The 14,000-nt window shown below is 40.0% G+C and overlaps 1 protein-coding gene across 2 annotated transcripts in view; it reads right to left on the bottom strand.

Annotated features, from left to right (window-relative positions):
- Positions 1-14,000, bottom strand: part of AKAP10 (A-kinase anchoring protein 10) — a 77,785-nt gene that overhangs the window by 48,553 nt on the left and 15,232 nt on the right. For both annotated transcript variants that reach the window (XM_025363048.1, XM_025363049.1), the window contains exons 3-4: positions 13,696-13,878; positions 8,396-8,953 (exon numbers count right to left, since the gene is read on the bottom strand). In XM_025363048.1, the coding sequence (XP_025218833.1) occupies positions 8,396-8,953; positions 13,696-13,878 (741 nt within the window). The remainder of the gene's footprint in view (positions 1-8,395; positions 8,954-13,695; positions 13,879-14,000) is intronic.

Below are 14,000 nucleotides of genomic sequence, written 5' to 3'. Positions count from 1 at the left end.
ACAAAGAAGTTCCAAGAGAGGCCCTCTATTTCTGGTCTGAGGAACAGGAAAGAGGGTTCTCATGGATTAAAGAGAGTGGAGGAAATCCCCTGGGTGGTTGTGTTTTGTTCCTTTCTCCTTTGACTCCCAGGCAGTATCAGAGCAGCCATAGCAGCAATGACAGCAGCTCCAAGAATCCTACTTTCTGACAAGAGAAACTGCAGTCCCAAGAGGAAGAAGAGAAGTCTTGGCCACAGAGGGTGACATAACTACAGGAAGTGTGCTGAAGTATAGGGAATCTAAAGCCCTGACTTTCTAGCCAGACAACAGGAAAGGGATAAAGGGAGGTTCTCAGGAGGCAGAAAGTGTCAGGGACATTATAGAAAAGAAGGAGCCCGTGAAAACGTATAGTTGTATGTGCACTCCTGGGGCCACTCGTGAGCTGGGTGTGCATGGCCCTGCTTCTGAGAGTATACAAAGGCTTTGGGACCTGCCCATTGGCCAGGTCCCAGACTGGACACAAAAAGGCATATAAGCCGATAAGATACAAAACTGAACTGATGATGGAACCAGAGCCTACAGAATGCTGGTTGGAATTTGTGGCCTGAACCTAAATAAGTCAACTGCTTGTTAAAGCAAAAACTTCAGTATTTTCCACAGGATTTAAATAAGATTCAGAATCATATAACGTAAGTCAAACTGTCCAAGATACAAATCAAAATTAATTGTCATACAAAGAACCAGAAAATCCCATTATCTCACAAGAGAAAAGACAATCAAGAGGACACATATGGTGGGATTATAAAACAAATTTTAAGTAGCTACTAAAACCATGCTCTAAGAAATAAAGTCACTCTTGAAACAAATGATAAGAGTTTCAAGAGGAAAGTAAAAGACATACACAAAAAAAGAAATTTTAGAACTAAAAAACATAATAAACAAAATTTAAAATTCACTACAAAGACTCAATAACAGAATGGAAATGACAGGGGAAAGAACCAGTGACTTTGAAGACAGATGAATAGAAATTTTCAAGGTTGAACAACAGGAAAAAAGAATTTAAAGAAGTAAATAAGGCCAAAAGAACCTACCAAACAATAACAAAACTAACATTTGGGTTACTAAAATCCTAGAAGGAAAAGAGAAAAAGTGCAATGTCAAAAAAAAAAAATATTTAAAGACTTAGCCGGGCGCAGTGGATCACGCCTGTAATCCCAGCACTTTGGGAGGCTGAGGAGGGCAGATCACGAGGTCAAGAGATCGAGACCAGACTGGCCAACATAGTGAAACTCCATCTCTACTAAAAATATAAAAATTAGCTGGGCATGGTGGTGCACACCTGTAATCCCAGCAAGTCAGGTGGCTGAGGCAGAACTGCTTGAACTCAGCGGGTGGAGGTTGCAGTGAGCCAAGATCACGCCACTGCACTCCAGCCTGGTAACAGAACGAGAGACTCCGTCTCAAAAAAAAAAAAAAAAAAAGGTATTATTAAGTATTTTTATTATATTTCTTTTCTCTCTCTTTTTTAACCTCATCCCTAGCTCTATTTTTATGGTGGTGAAGTTTTCTACATTCCACTTGAAGTTATAAAATAGTAAATGTGAGTACACCGTGAAAAATATGTATATTGTAATTCCTAGAGAAGCCACTAAAAAGCCTATATAAAGATACAATCAATAACTCAACATATAAATTCTGGAAAAAGGCAGGGCATGGTGGCTTATGCCTGCAATCCCAGCACTTTGGGAGGCCGAGGCAGGTGGATCACCTGAGGTCAAGAGTTCAACACCAGCCTGGCCAATATGGTGAAACCCTGTCTCTACTAAAAATACAAAAAAATTAGCTGGGTGTAGTGGCACATGCCTGCAGTCCCAGCTACTTGGGAGCTGTGGCAGGAGAATCACTCAGAAAAATAAATAAGTAAGTAAAATAAATAAATTTAAGGAAAAATTCAAATAATGCAAAAGAAAGCAAAAAAGGGGAAATCAAGGAGGGGGAAACAGAGAAAATAAACATAAAACATATACTAAACTGGTAATCTAAATCCAAAGACATTAATATTATTATGGGTAATATAATTAAATTATATTAATACCAATAATTATATTTACACATTATAAATACTCCCAGTGCAACAGTTACAGTTACATTTAATGTAAATAATTATACTAAAATGTATATTAAAATAATTTAATTTACCAACAAAACCCCCATATTGTGAGAAAAGATTAAAAATAACATGACTCGGCCGGGTGCAGTGGCTCACGCCTGTAATCCCAGCACTTTGGGAGGTCAAAGCAGGTGGATCACCTGAGGTCAGGAGTTCAAGACCAGCCTGGCCAACATGGTGAAAACCCGTTTCTACCAAAAATACAAAAAATTAGCCAGGGGTGGTGCACGTGCCTGTAATCCCAGCTACTCGGGAGGCTGAGGGAGGAAAATCGCTTCAACCCAGGAGGTGGAGGTTGCGGTGAGCCAGGATTGCTCCACTGCACTCCAGCTTGGGCAACAAGAGCAAAACTCCGTCTCAAAAAATAAATAAATAAACAACACAACTCAACTATATGCTGCCTACAAGAAGCCCCCTTTAAATAGAATTATAAAGGTAGGTCAAAAGGAAAAAAATGAAAAAAGATATGCCATGCAAGCACTAATCAAATGAAAGCTGCATTGTCTATATAAATTGGACAACAAATATTTCTGATCTCAGAACAAGAAAAATTACCACAAAGAGGGAATTACATAATGATAAAACATGCAATTCACCCAGAAGATACGATCCTAAATATGTACACACCTAACAACAGAGCCTCAAAATACGTGAAGCAAAACCAGATAGAGCTGAAAGTAAAATTGGAAAAACAATTGTAGTTGGAAAGTTCAACACTCTTCTGAGTAATAAAGTAATATAATTGCATACAAAATATCAGCAAGTATAAAGACAAACTGAATACCATCATTAACCAACTAAATCAACTTGACATTTATAGAAAACTGTTCAAAAACAGAATGTACATTCTTCACACTGTATGTGGTATATTCACATTAAAATTTTTTTTAATGTTATTTTTAAAAATTAATAAATGAAATCATTCAAAATATATTCTCTGACCATAATATAGTGAAATGAGAAATAAATGGTAGAAAAATAACAGGAAAAAAGTCTCCAATTGCTTGCAAACTAAATAACATATTTCTAAATAATTCATGGGTAAAAGAAGACTCCTCAAGGGAAATTAGAACATTTCATTTGTGCTCAGTTCAAAATACCAGAATTTGTGGGGGTATAGCTAAAGCAGTGGTTATAAAGAAATTTACAGTATTAAATGCTTATCTTAGAAAAGAAAGGTCTCAAACCAGAAATCTAAGTTTCTACTTTAAGTAACTTGGGAGAAAAAAAAAAAGAGTAAACCCAAAGCAAGCAGGAGAAAAGAAATAATAAAGAGCAGAAAATCAATGAAATTGAAAACAAAAACAACAGAAAAATGAAAACAAAAGCTAGTTTTTTGAAAAGACTAATAAATCCCTATACAATCTGACAAAGAAAAACAAGACACAATTGCCAACACCAGGAATAAAAGAGGGATACCACTACAAACCAAAAATGCTATAAATAATTACATGCCCATAAATTCAACAATTCAATATAATTAATTGCTCAAAGGCCATAAAGTACAGTAAAAATTCACTCAAGAAGTAGATAACTTAAATATTCCTATATCTATTAAATAACCTGAATTCATAGTTTAAAATACTCTGAGAAAGAAAACCCTAGGCCCCTGCCAGGTACCGTGGCTCACATCTATAATCCTAACACTTTGGGAGGCCAAGGTAGGCGAATCACTTGAGGTCACAAGTTCAAGACCAGCTTGGTCAACATGGTGAAACCCTGTCTGCACTGAAAATACAAAAATTAGTCGGGCATAGTGGCACACGCTTGTAATCCCAGGTACTTGGGAGGCTGAGGCGGGAGGGTAACTTGAACCTAGGAGGCAGAGGTTGCAGTAAGCCAAGATCTCACCACTGCACTCCAGCCTGAGTGACAGAGTGAGACTGTCTCACACACAAAAAACAAAACCCTAGGCCCAGATGGCATCACTTCCCAATTCAACCAAATATCTAAAGAAGAAATGACACCAATTCTACACGATCTCTTCTAGAAAATGGAAATAGAGTAAAAATAAAAACTTACCAATTCATTTTATAAGGCCACCATTACCCAGTTTCAAGACTTACTATACAGTAATTAAGACCATGTGGTATTAACGAAGGAATAGACACACACATCTTGAAACATAAAACAGAAACCAAAAACAGGCCTAGACAAATATGGCTAAAATACAAAGGCAATTCAAAGGAGTCAAAGTTGTCTTTTCAACAAACGGTATTAGAACAACTAGACATCCATATGTAAAAATAAACAAAAAACTTGGCCTAGCCCTCACACTTATACAACATTAACTCAAAGAAGATATATATCTAAATGTAAAGTGTGAAACCATAATACTTTTTTTTTTTCAAAATGGAGTCTAGCTTTGTCGCCCAGGCTGGAGTGCAGTGGCGCAATCTCAGCTCACTGCAAGCTCCGCCTCCCGGGTTCACGCCATTCTCCTGCCTCAGCCTCCCGAGTAGCTGGGACTACAGGCGCCCGAGTAGCTGGGACTACAGGCGCCCGCCACCAAGCCCAGCTAATTTATTTATTTATTTTTGTGTTTTTAGTAGAGACGGGGTTTCACCGCATTAGCCAGGATGGTCTTGGTCTCCTGACCTTGTAATCTGCCCGCCTGGGCCTCTCAAAGGGCTGGGATTACAGGCATAAACCACCGCGCCTGGCCAACCACAATACTTTTATAAGGAAACATATGAGAAAATCTTCATGACCCTTGATCAGGTATGACTCCGAAGGCACAATCCATACAAGGAAAAAAATGACAAGTTGAATGTAAATTAAAAAAAAAAAAAAAAGTCCTGACCGAGCGCAGTGGCTCAAGCCTGTAATCCCAGCACTTTGGGAGGCCAAGGCCGGTGGATCACTTGAGGTCAAGAGTTCGAGATCAGCCTGCCCAACAGGGTGAAACCCCATTTCTACTAAAAGTACAAAAAAATTAGCCGGGCATGATGGTGCGTGCCTATAATCCCAGCTATGAGGGAGGCTAAGGCAGGAGAATTGCTTGAACCCAGGAGGCAGAGGTTGCAGTTAGCCGAGATTGCCTCACTGCACTCCAGCCTGGGCAACAGAGCAAGACGCTGTCTCAAATAAATAAATAAATAAATAAATAAAAAGAAAAAAAAGAGAAAAGGCAAGCTACTGAGATGGAGAACAGATCAGTGGTTGCCAAGTGTTGGGACAGAGGTGGGGTTTGACTTGAAAGGTGAAGGAACTAACTGTTCTTTACCCTTATAGTGGTGACAGTTACAGGAATCTATGTGTTAAAACTGATACAAATATATGTTTCAAAAAAGTCAAACTTACTATATATAACATTTGAAGATAATGAAAAAGGGCCAAATGTAACTAATGGTCTTTTAATAACTCCACTGCTATTTCTATTTTTATTGAAAATTACCACCAAAGCAAAGACAGTTTCCAAAAACAATAAATGTGTTACAATTACAGACACATAATCCCAGCACTCTGGGAGGTCGAGGTGGGCAGATCATGAGGTCAGGGGTTCAAGACTGGCCTGGCCAACATGGCGAAACCCCATCTCTTCTAAAAATACAAAAATCAGCCAGGCAGGGAGGTGGGCACCTGTAATCCCAGCTACTCAGGGGGCTGAGGCAAGAGAATTGCTTGAACCCAGGAGGTGGAGGTTGCAGTGAGTAGAGAGTACACCACTGCACTCCAGCCTGGGTAACAAAGTGAGACTCCATCTCAAAAAACAATTACAGAAACAGACTTTGGACTTCCATTTCCAGAAACAGGTTAGAAATGTTTTCCAATACTGAATTCCCTCAAAATGTTTTTTAAAAAGATGAGTTTGTGTTAAAGTAAGGAAAACAGTGGGAGCCAGAAACAAATACAGGCAGTTCTCTTATCTGAAACATTTGGGGCCAGTAGTAGTCTGGAATTCAGAATTTTGGAAGGTTTTACAGGGACAACACATTAACAGAAAGCATATTAATTAACACTCTAGCACCTACCTGGGACAATACCCCATAATCAAAAACCATCATATTTCTGCAATAAGTACAAACTTGCACTCATATAGGATTAGTACGAGCACCCAAGACAAAAATTCAGTTTTAAGTGGTACCAGAAGGGTAGTGACACAGGCCCCAGCTGCATGGCAAAAGAGAATGCAAAACACCTGAAATAACCTAATTTATACAGAATACATAGAGAATTCCCACAGATAAAAGTCCAAGAAACATGTTCACAGCCAAAAATCACTAAAATCACAAGCCACCAAGAGTCTGAATCTGAGGAAACAAAGAAATGCTGAATCAGGTCCACAAAAACTGTAGACAGTAGAATTATCAGACAATAAATACACATTTAATAAAAAGAAATAAAAGATGGGATCAAAAGTGGGATGAAGTGTGAAAGGAATAAGAAACTACAAAAAATGATCCATAGAAATAAAAAATTCAGTAACTTTTTTTCTTTGTTTGAGCTGGGGTCTTGCTTATTGCCCAGGCTGTTCTCAAAACTCCTGGGCTCAAGCAATCTTCTCACCTTAAGCTTCCTGAGTGGCTGGAAGTACAAGTGTGTGCCACTTCACCCAGTTTACAATAACTTTGTGGCCGGGCGCGGTGGCTCAAGCCTGTAATCCCAGCACTTTGGGAGGCCAAGACGGGTGGATCACGAGGTCAGGAGATCGAGACCATCCTGGCTAACACGGTGAAACCCCGTCTCTACCAAAAAAATACAAAAAACTAGCCGGGCGAGGTGGCGGACGCCTGTAGTCCCAGCTACTCGGGAGGCTGAGGCAGGAGAATGGCGTGAACCCGGGAGGCAGAGCTTGCAGTGAGCTGAGATCCGGCCACTGCTGCACTCCAGCCTGGGCGACAGAGCGAGACTCCGTCTCAAAAAAAAAAAAAACAAAACAAACAAAAAAAACACAATAACTTTGTGATGAAAATAACATGCGGCCAGGTGTGGTGACTCATACCTATAATCCCAGCACTTTGGGAGGCTGAGGCAGGTGGATCACTTGAGGTCAGGAGTTCAAGACCAGCCTGACCAACATGGTGAAACCCCATCTCTACTAAAATATAAAAATTAGCCAGGTGTAGTGGTGGGCGCCTGTAATCCCAGCTCGTCAGGAGCCTGGTTGAGGGAAGGAAGGAGGGAGAGAGGGAGGGAGGAAATAACACACTGAAAACTTGATTCAGTAGTAGATTAGACCTCATTTTAGTTCACTGAGAATGAGCGAACTAAAAATCTGAAATCACTTAGCCCTTTGAGACACAAAGAACACTTAAGATGAAAAAGAAGAACATGAAGGCTGTCTAATCAAAATCCCAGGTAATAATTAAGAGTATAGAATTTCTAAACTAATAGAGAAGAAAAAAAACAGGTGCTCTTGTCAAAATGCTTCTAGGTCCACATTTACTGTACAACCTAGGGGAAGTTACCTAACCTTTCTAAGCCCTGGTTTTCTCATGTGTAAATAAGATAATCATGCCTACTACCTGCATAGAGGTCTTGTGACTAATAAATAAAATCCAAATATACACTAAGCACAGAACTTTTTTTTTTCTTTTGAGACGCAGTCTTGCTGTTGCCCAGGCTGGAGTGCAGTGGCGCAATCTCAGCTCACTGCAAGCTCCGCCTCCCGGGTTCATGCCATTCTCCTGCCTCAGCCTCCCAAGTAGCTGGGACTACAGGCGCCCGCCACCACGCCCGACTAATTTTTTTGTATTTTTAGTAGAGATGGGGTTTCACCGTGTTAGCCAGGATGGTCTTGATCTCCTGCTGACCTTGTGATCCACCTGCCTCAGCCTCCCAAAGTGCTGGGATTACAGGCTTGAGCCACTGCGCCCAGCCCTAAGCACAGAACTTAATAAATGTCACTTATTGGCCATTTTAAAAATAATTTTTAAAAATTTTATCTGCAAAGTGCAGTAAAATATTAATAAAATTAAGACTGAGGGAGGAAATAAGGCTATGTGGATAATGGTTTGATTTCAAAATCAGTGGAGGAAAAAAGTAGGACATTTGACCCTTTTTCATTTACTAATTCTGATAACACACTTCTTAGAAGGTCCAGTCACTCCAGATATCCCTCCTGCTCCTTTTCCATACACTGATCTGACTCTACTACACTCTCCAAATTCTCCCAAATTTACAAGTAGTTAGAGGAGGAAAAAAAAGATTCCAATCATTTTATTCCTCATCTGAAGTTCTGCTTTGTAAATTAAAAAAAGAAAGTGAGACACACACGTACACACAAGAAAATCACATACTCACTTTTCATTAGTTTTCCTGACAATTCTTTTAGCGGAGAAGCAGGACTATTTCTACTGGCTACTGTAAGTGTAGAGGAAGATTCTTGGGTTTCCATGGAAACTTGATGAGTTCCTGCTCTGGCCCTTTCAAGATGGAGAGAATGGGCACTGTCATATTCCTGGGAAAGCAGCAAGTGATTCTGAGTGCTGTTAGTTCTATTATTCAGGTCAATTCCTTCTGAATGAGTCATAAACAACTGTGCTGAGCCGGAATCCTCCAATCTCTTGTCAAGAGAATCAGTTAAAAAAGCTGCTGTAGTTTCGTGCTTTTTAGATGGAGAGACAGGCTCAGCCAGTGAGCTCTGCTTCACTGTGTTTAGACTGTGTGCTCTTATTCGCGACCAAGTTGTTGAGTGAAAACTTTCAGCCTCTAACCAAAATTTCACCAAATGCTCCATTCGCCGAAGTTCCATGAATTGAATGAAGTAAGGGAGGACAACAGTGTCATGCAAGACTTGTTCAAGGGTCTTAGAAAGGCTTGATTTGGTCTCTTGAGTCTGGTAGTCCAGACAAGATCTGCCTAAAAGATAGAAGCAAAAGAATTAGTAGTTCAGCAATAAATAATTTCAGATTGACAGATTAGTCGATCACTTTTAGCAATAACTGGTACCAGAGACCTTGAATAAAGTTTACTTCCTACCAACGAAAATAAATTTTAAAAACTACAAATATGCCAGGCGCGGTGGCTCCAGCCTGTAATCCCAGCACTTTGGGAGGCCGAGACGGGCGGATCACGAGGTCAGGAGATTGAGACCATTCTGGCGAACACGGTGAAACCCCGTCTCTACTGAAAAATACAAAAAACTAGCCGGGCGAGGTGGCGGCACCTGTAGTCCCAGCTACTCGGGAGGCTGAGGCAGGAGAATGGCGTGAACCCGGGAGGTGGAGCTTGCAGTGAGCTGAGATCCGGCCACTGCACTCCAGCCTGGGCGACAGAGCGAGACTCCGTCTCAAAAAAAAAGAAAAAAAAAAAAAAAACTACAAATACTATGCTTTTGGTTTCTAAACAAAGTACAATCCTCCAAAACTTGCCTAAATTATTAAAAAGTTCTTTGTAACTCAATAATTCTCATATCTCTTTTAATGGCAATTCAGATCATGCAAATTCTTTTTTTTTGAGACTCTTTACTCTTGTTGCCTAGGCTGGAGTGCAATGGCACGATCTCAGCTCAATGCAACCTCCACCTCCCGGGTTCAAGCGATTCTCTTGACTCAGCCTCCTGAGTAGCTGGGATTACAGGCAACTGCCACCACGCCCAGCTAGTTTTTGTACTTCTAGTAGAGACAGGGTTTCACCACGTTGGTCAGGCTGGTCTCAAACTCCTGACCTTCGGCAATCCATCCGCCTCAGCCTCCCTAAGTGCCACGATTGCAGGTGTGAGCCACTGCACCCAGCCCAGACCATGTAAATTCTTAAGAAAAAAAACTTATGATACTAGTTCCAAAGAAAAGGGGCCAATAAAAATATTAAAAACTATACTCAACCTCATTAAAAATTCCAGAAAAGCAAATTAACATAAAATGCATTTTTACTGTCAAATTAGATTTTTTTCAAAAATTATTAAGCAGTAACAAGGGCACAGGAAAACAGGTCATGGGGATGTAACTGGCAAAACCATTTTGGTGGAGCATTCAGGAATAGATAGCAAAGTCTTAGCAAACTGCATGATTTTCAATTCAGTAATTACACTTGTAGGCACTTATCCTGAGGGAAAATTGTGGATATATCTACAAAGATGTTATGAACTCAGCATTATTCATTCATAGTAAGTTAAAGAGTAGCTTTGAGATTGTACCCTGAAAACCAAAACTAAACTTAATAAAAAATCATTTATCTTATATTTAACTAAATTTAAGTTATAATTATAACCACAAGCTAATTGTTAGGAAAAAGAAAAAATTTTTTTTTAAATTGGCTTTCATAGCAAGATCATAAAGATGGTTATTCTTATAAAGCTGACTGAGGGTTTCATCAATTTGTCAAAAGAGCTTTTCTTAATTCATTGATACTCAAGTCATTTTTTTGAAGTACGTCATGTCATCACATCAGTCTTACTGTCAATGTCAACTAGTTCATCTTTGTCAACATCACAAACTTGAGGAAATTCTGATCTTCTGCGAGATTTACAATCTCTTTTAATTAAATTCTATGAGATAATGCTAGATTCACATGAAGTTGTAAGATAAAATACTGAAAGGGCCAGGCGTGGTCGCTCATGCCTATAATCCCAGTACTTTGGGAGGCTGGGGCGGGTGGATCACTTGAGCCCAGGAGTTCGAGACCAGCCTGGGCAACATAGTGAAACTCCATCTCTAAAAAAATAATAATACCTGGAGATCCCTTGTACACTTTAGTTTCTCCCATGGTAACATCTTGCAAAGCTATTGTACAATATCACTGTAAGATACTGACAGTGATACAACACTCTAACTTATTCAGATTTCCCCAGTTTTACCTGTACTCATTCCTGTTTTTAGTTCTTTGTAGTTTTATCACATTGAGATTTCTGCATCCACTGCCAAGACACAATTGCAACATCACAAGGATCCCTCCTGTTGCACTTTTATAACTACACCTACTTACCCCTCTCACCTCCCTGTCTCTAACATCTGGCAAACACTCATCTTTTCATTTCTCTAATTTCTCTACTTCAAGAATAGTATCCAAATGGAATCATACTGTATGTAGCCTTTAGGGATTGGCTTTTGTCTGACAGCAAAATTCCCTTGATATTCATCCAAGTGGTTACATGTAGCAACAGTTTGTTCCTTTTTATTGCTGAGTGGTATTCCATGGTATGAATGAACCAGTTCATTCACCTGCTGAAGAACATCCAGTTTTTTGATATTAAGCTGCCATGAACATTTGTGCACAGGTTTTTGCAGGAAGGTAAGTTTTCATTTCTTTAGGAAAAATGCAGAGTGCAACTGCTAGGTCATATGGCAATTGCATGTTTCACCTCATAAGAAACCACCAGCCAAGCATGATAGTTCACGCCTGTAATCCCAGCACTTTGGGAGGCCGAGGCAGGCTGATCACCTGAGGTCAGGAGTTCAAAACCAGCCTGACCAACATGGTGAAACTCCATCTCTACTAAAAATAAAAAATCAGCCTGGCATGATGGCAGGCACCTGTCATCCCAGCTACTCAGGAGGCTGAGGCAGGAGAGTCACTTGAACCCGGGAGGCGGAGGATGCAGTGAGACAAAATTGGGCCACTGCACTCCAGCCTGAGAGACTCGTCTACAAATAAATTAAAAAAACAAACAAAAAAAACTGCCTAGGTCAGGCATAGTAGCTCACGCCTGTAATCCCAGCACTTTGGGAGGCCCACACGAGTGGATCGTTTGAGTCCAGGAGTTCGAGACCAGCTTGCGAAACATAGCGAAACCCTGTCTCTACAAAAATACAAAAATTAGCCAGGCGTGGTGGTATATGCCTGTAGTCCCAGCTACTCAGGAGACTGAGGTGGGAGGATCACCTGAACCTGAGGAGGCTGAGGCTGCAGTGAGTTGTAATCACGCCACTGTACTCCAGCCTGGGCAACAGAGTGAGACCCTGTCTCAAAAAAAAAAAGAAAAAGAAAAAGAAACTGCCGTTTTCCAGAGTGTCTGTACCATTTCAAATTCTCATCAGCAACTTATGAGTGATCCAGCAAAACTTACAATTTTACTCTGTGAGCTATGTGCATTTTGTTTGCTATGTATTATTGCTAAGTGTGACCCACAAACACATTGACACTGGTTTGAATATACACAGAAGTAGAGATGTCAAAAGGAGGACTGATTTTATTAGAAGTCTATTCGTTCATGGATCTTTTTTTCAACTTATGACAACATGACATGCAATTTTCTAAGTGCAAAAATTTGGTTAACAAATACTGAGAAAATAAAGGTATCCTGCATATGTTTTTGTTTTGGAAGAACTTATTTTAATATAAAGGATTTTACCATACATACTGTGATTTGCTTCTCACTTTCAAACATGCCTTAGACATTTTCCCACATCTTTTTTAGACTTCTAAATGGCTACACTGAGCCAGGTGTGGTGGCTCAACGTCTGTGATCCCAGCACTTTGGGAGGCCTACGTGGGAGAATTGCTTGAGGCCAGAAGTTTGAGACCAGCCTGTGAGACCCCATCTCTACGAAAAAATTAAAAAATTATCTGGATGTGGTGACACATGCCTGTAGTCCTAGTAACTCTGGAGGCTGAGGCGAGAGAATAGCTTGCGCCCAGGAGGTGAAGGCTGCAGTGAACCATGATCGTACCACTGCACTCCAGCCTGGGCAACAGAGTAAGATCCTGTCCCAAAAAAATAAATAAATAGAAATAAATGGCTACACTATACGCCAGAGCAATGCGTATACCACAATTTGGTTATTTCCCTCTAACAGATATATTTATGTTGTCCATAATTTTTTGCTATCACAAACAATACTACAATGAATAGCCTTAAACATACATATATACATGTGCATATGAATGAGCATATCTGAGGGCTAGGTCTTAGAAAGAGTGGCCTAAATGACATGCATATTTTATACTGATTTCCAAATTGCTTTCCAAAGAGTCTTCAACGAATTACGTTATCACTAAATAGGAGGGGTATTTTTCCCTGCATCTTCACTAACATTCAAATTGTCAGACTTTAAATATATGCTAATGTGGGTCAGGTGCGTGGCTCATGCCTGTAATCTCAGCACTTTGGGAGGCCGAGGCGGGCAGATCGTGAGGTCAGATTGAGACCATCCTGGCTAACTCGGCCCGTCTCCACTAAAAATACAAACAATTGTATTATTTGTATTGTGGAGGGTGCCTGTAGTCCCAGCTACTCAGAAGGCTGAGGCAGGAGAATGGCGTGAACCTGGGAGGCGGAGCTTGCAGTGAGCTGAGATCCTGCCACTGCATTCCAGCCTAGGCGACACAACATATATATATATATGCTAATACATTAGGGAACATTAACTGATTATTTTAATTTGCACTTTCCTCAGTAATAAAGTGAGGCATCTTTTTCATATATTTATATTTAGTGGTCCGACATATTTCTTCTGGAAATGCTTGTTTTTCTACTGGGCATGCTTTATATTCTATACTTACAGGAACACAACACAGTGCTAACCATTATACTTGTAGTTATTTTAAATACATTTTTTCCAAAGCATCTTCCAGTTATATAGTTCTGTATCCTATGACAGAAGTTTCACATATTGTACTCAAATCCTTCTATTGCAAGTTAACAAAAAATGATAGCTACTTACCCAGGTCACCAAAATGAGCGGCCTCCATGTGGCTTGGCTGCTTCTTAAGTGTGGCTGTCCTGCTACTTGAAAAGGAGTCCATGTTGGCAGAAATGGCATTGATTGCAACATGACTTGGTCCTGCAGCCTCCAGCAAGGCATGATTTTTAGTGCTTTTTTGTGGGGAATGTACGGATATTGAAGCTATAATTTTTCAAAAAATTGTTAAGAATTAAACACAATTTGATAGCCTAAAATTTTCATAAGGGGGCTTTCAGAGAACTTTAAAAATTAAATTTTGTAACATTACTCTTAAGTCAGCATAC

This window comes from Theropithecus gelada, chromosome 16 (assembly GCF_003255815.1).
Source record: "Theropithecus gelada isolate Dixy chromosome 16, Tgel_1.0, whole genome shotgun sequence".
Taxonomy (NCBI): domain Eukaryota; kingdom Metazoa; phylum Chordata; class Mammalia; order Primates; family Cercopithecidae; genus Theropithecus; species Theropithecus gelada.
The sequence above is the reverse complement of the archived record's forward strand: the minus strand, read 5'-3'. Positions and strand labels throughout refer to the sequence as shown.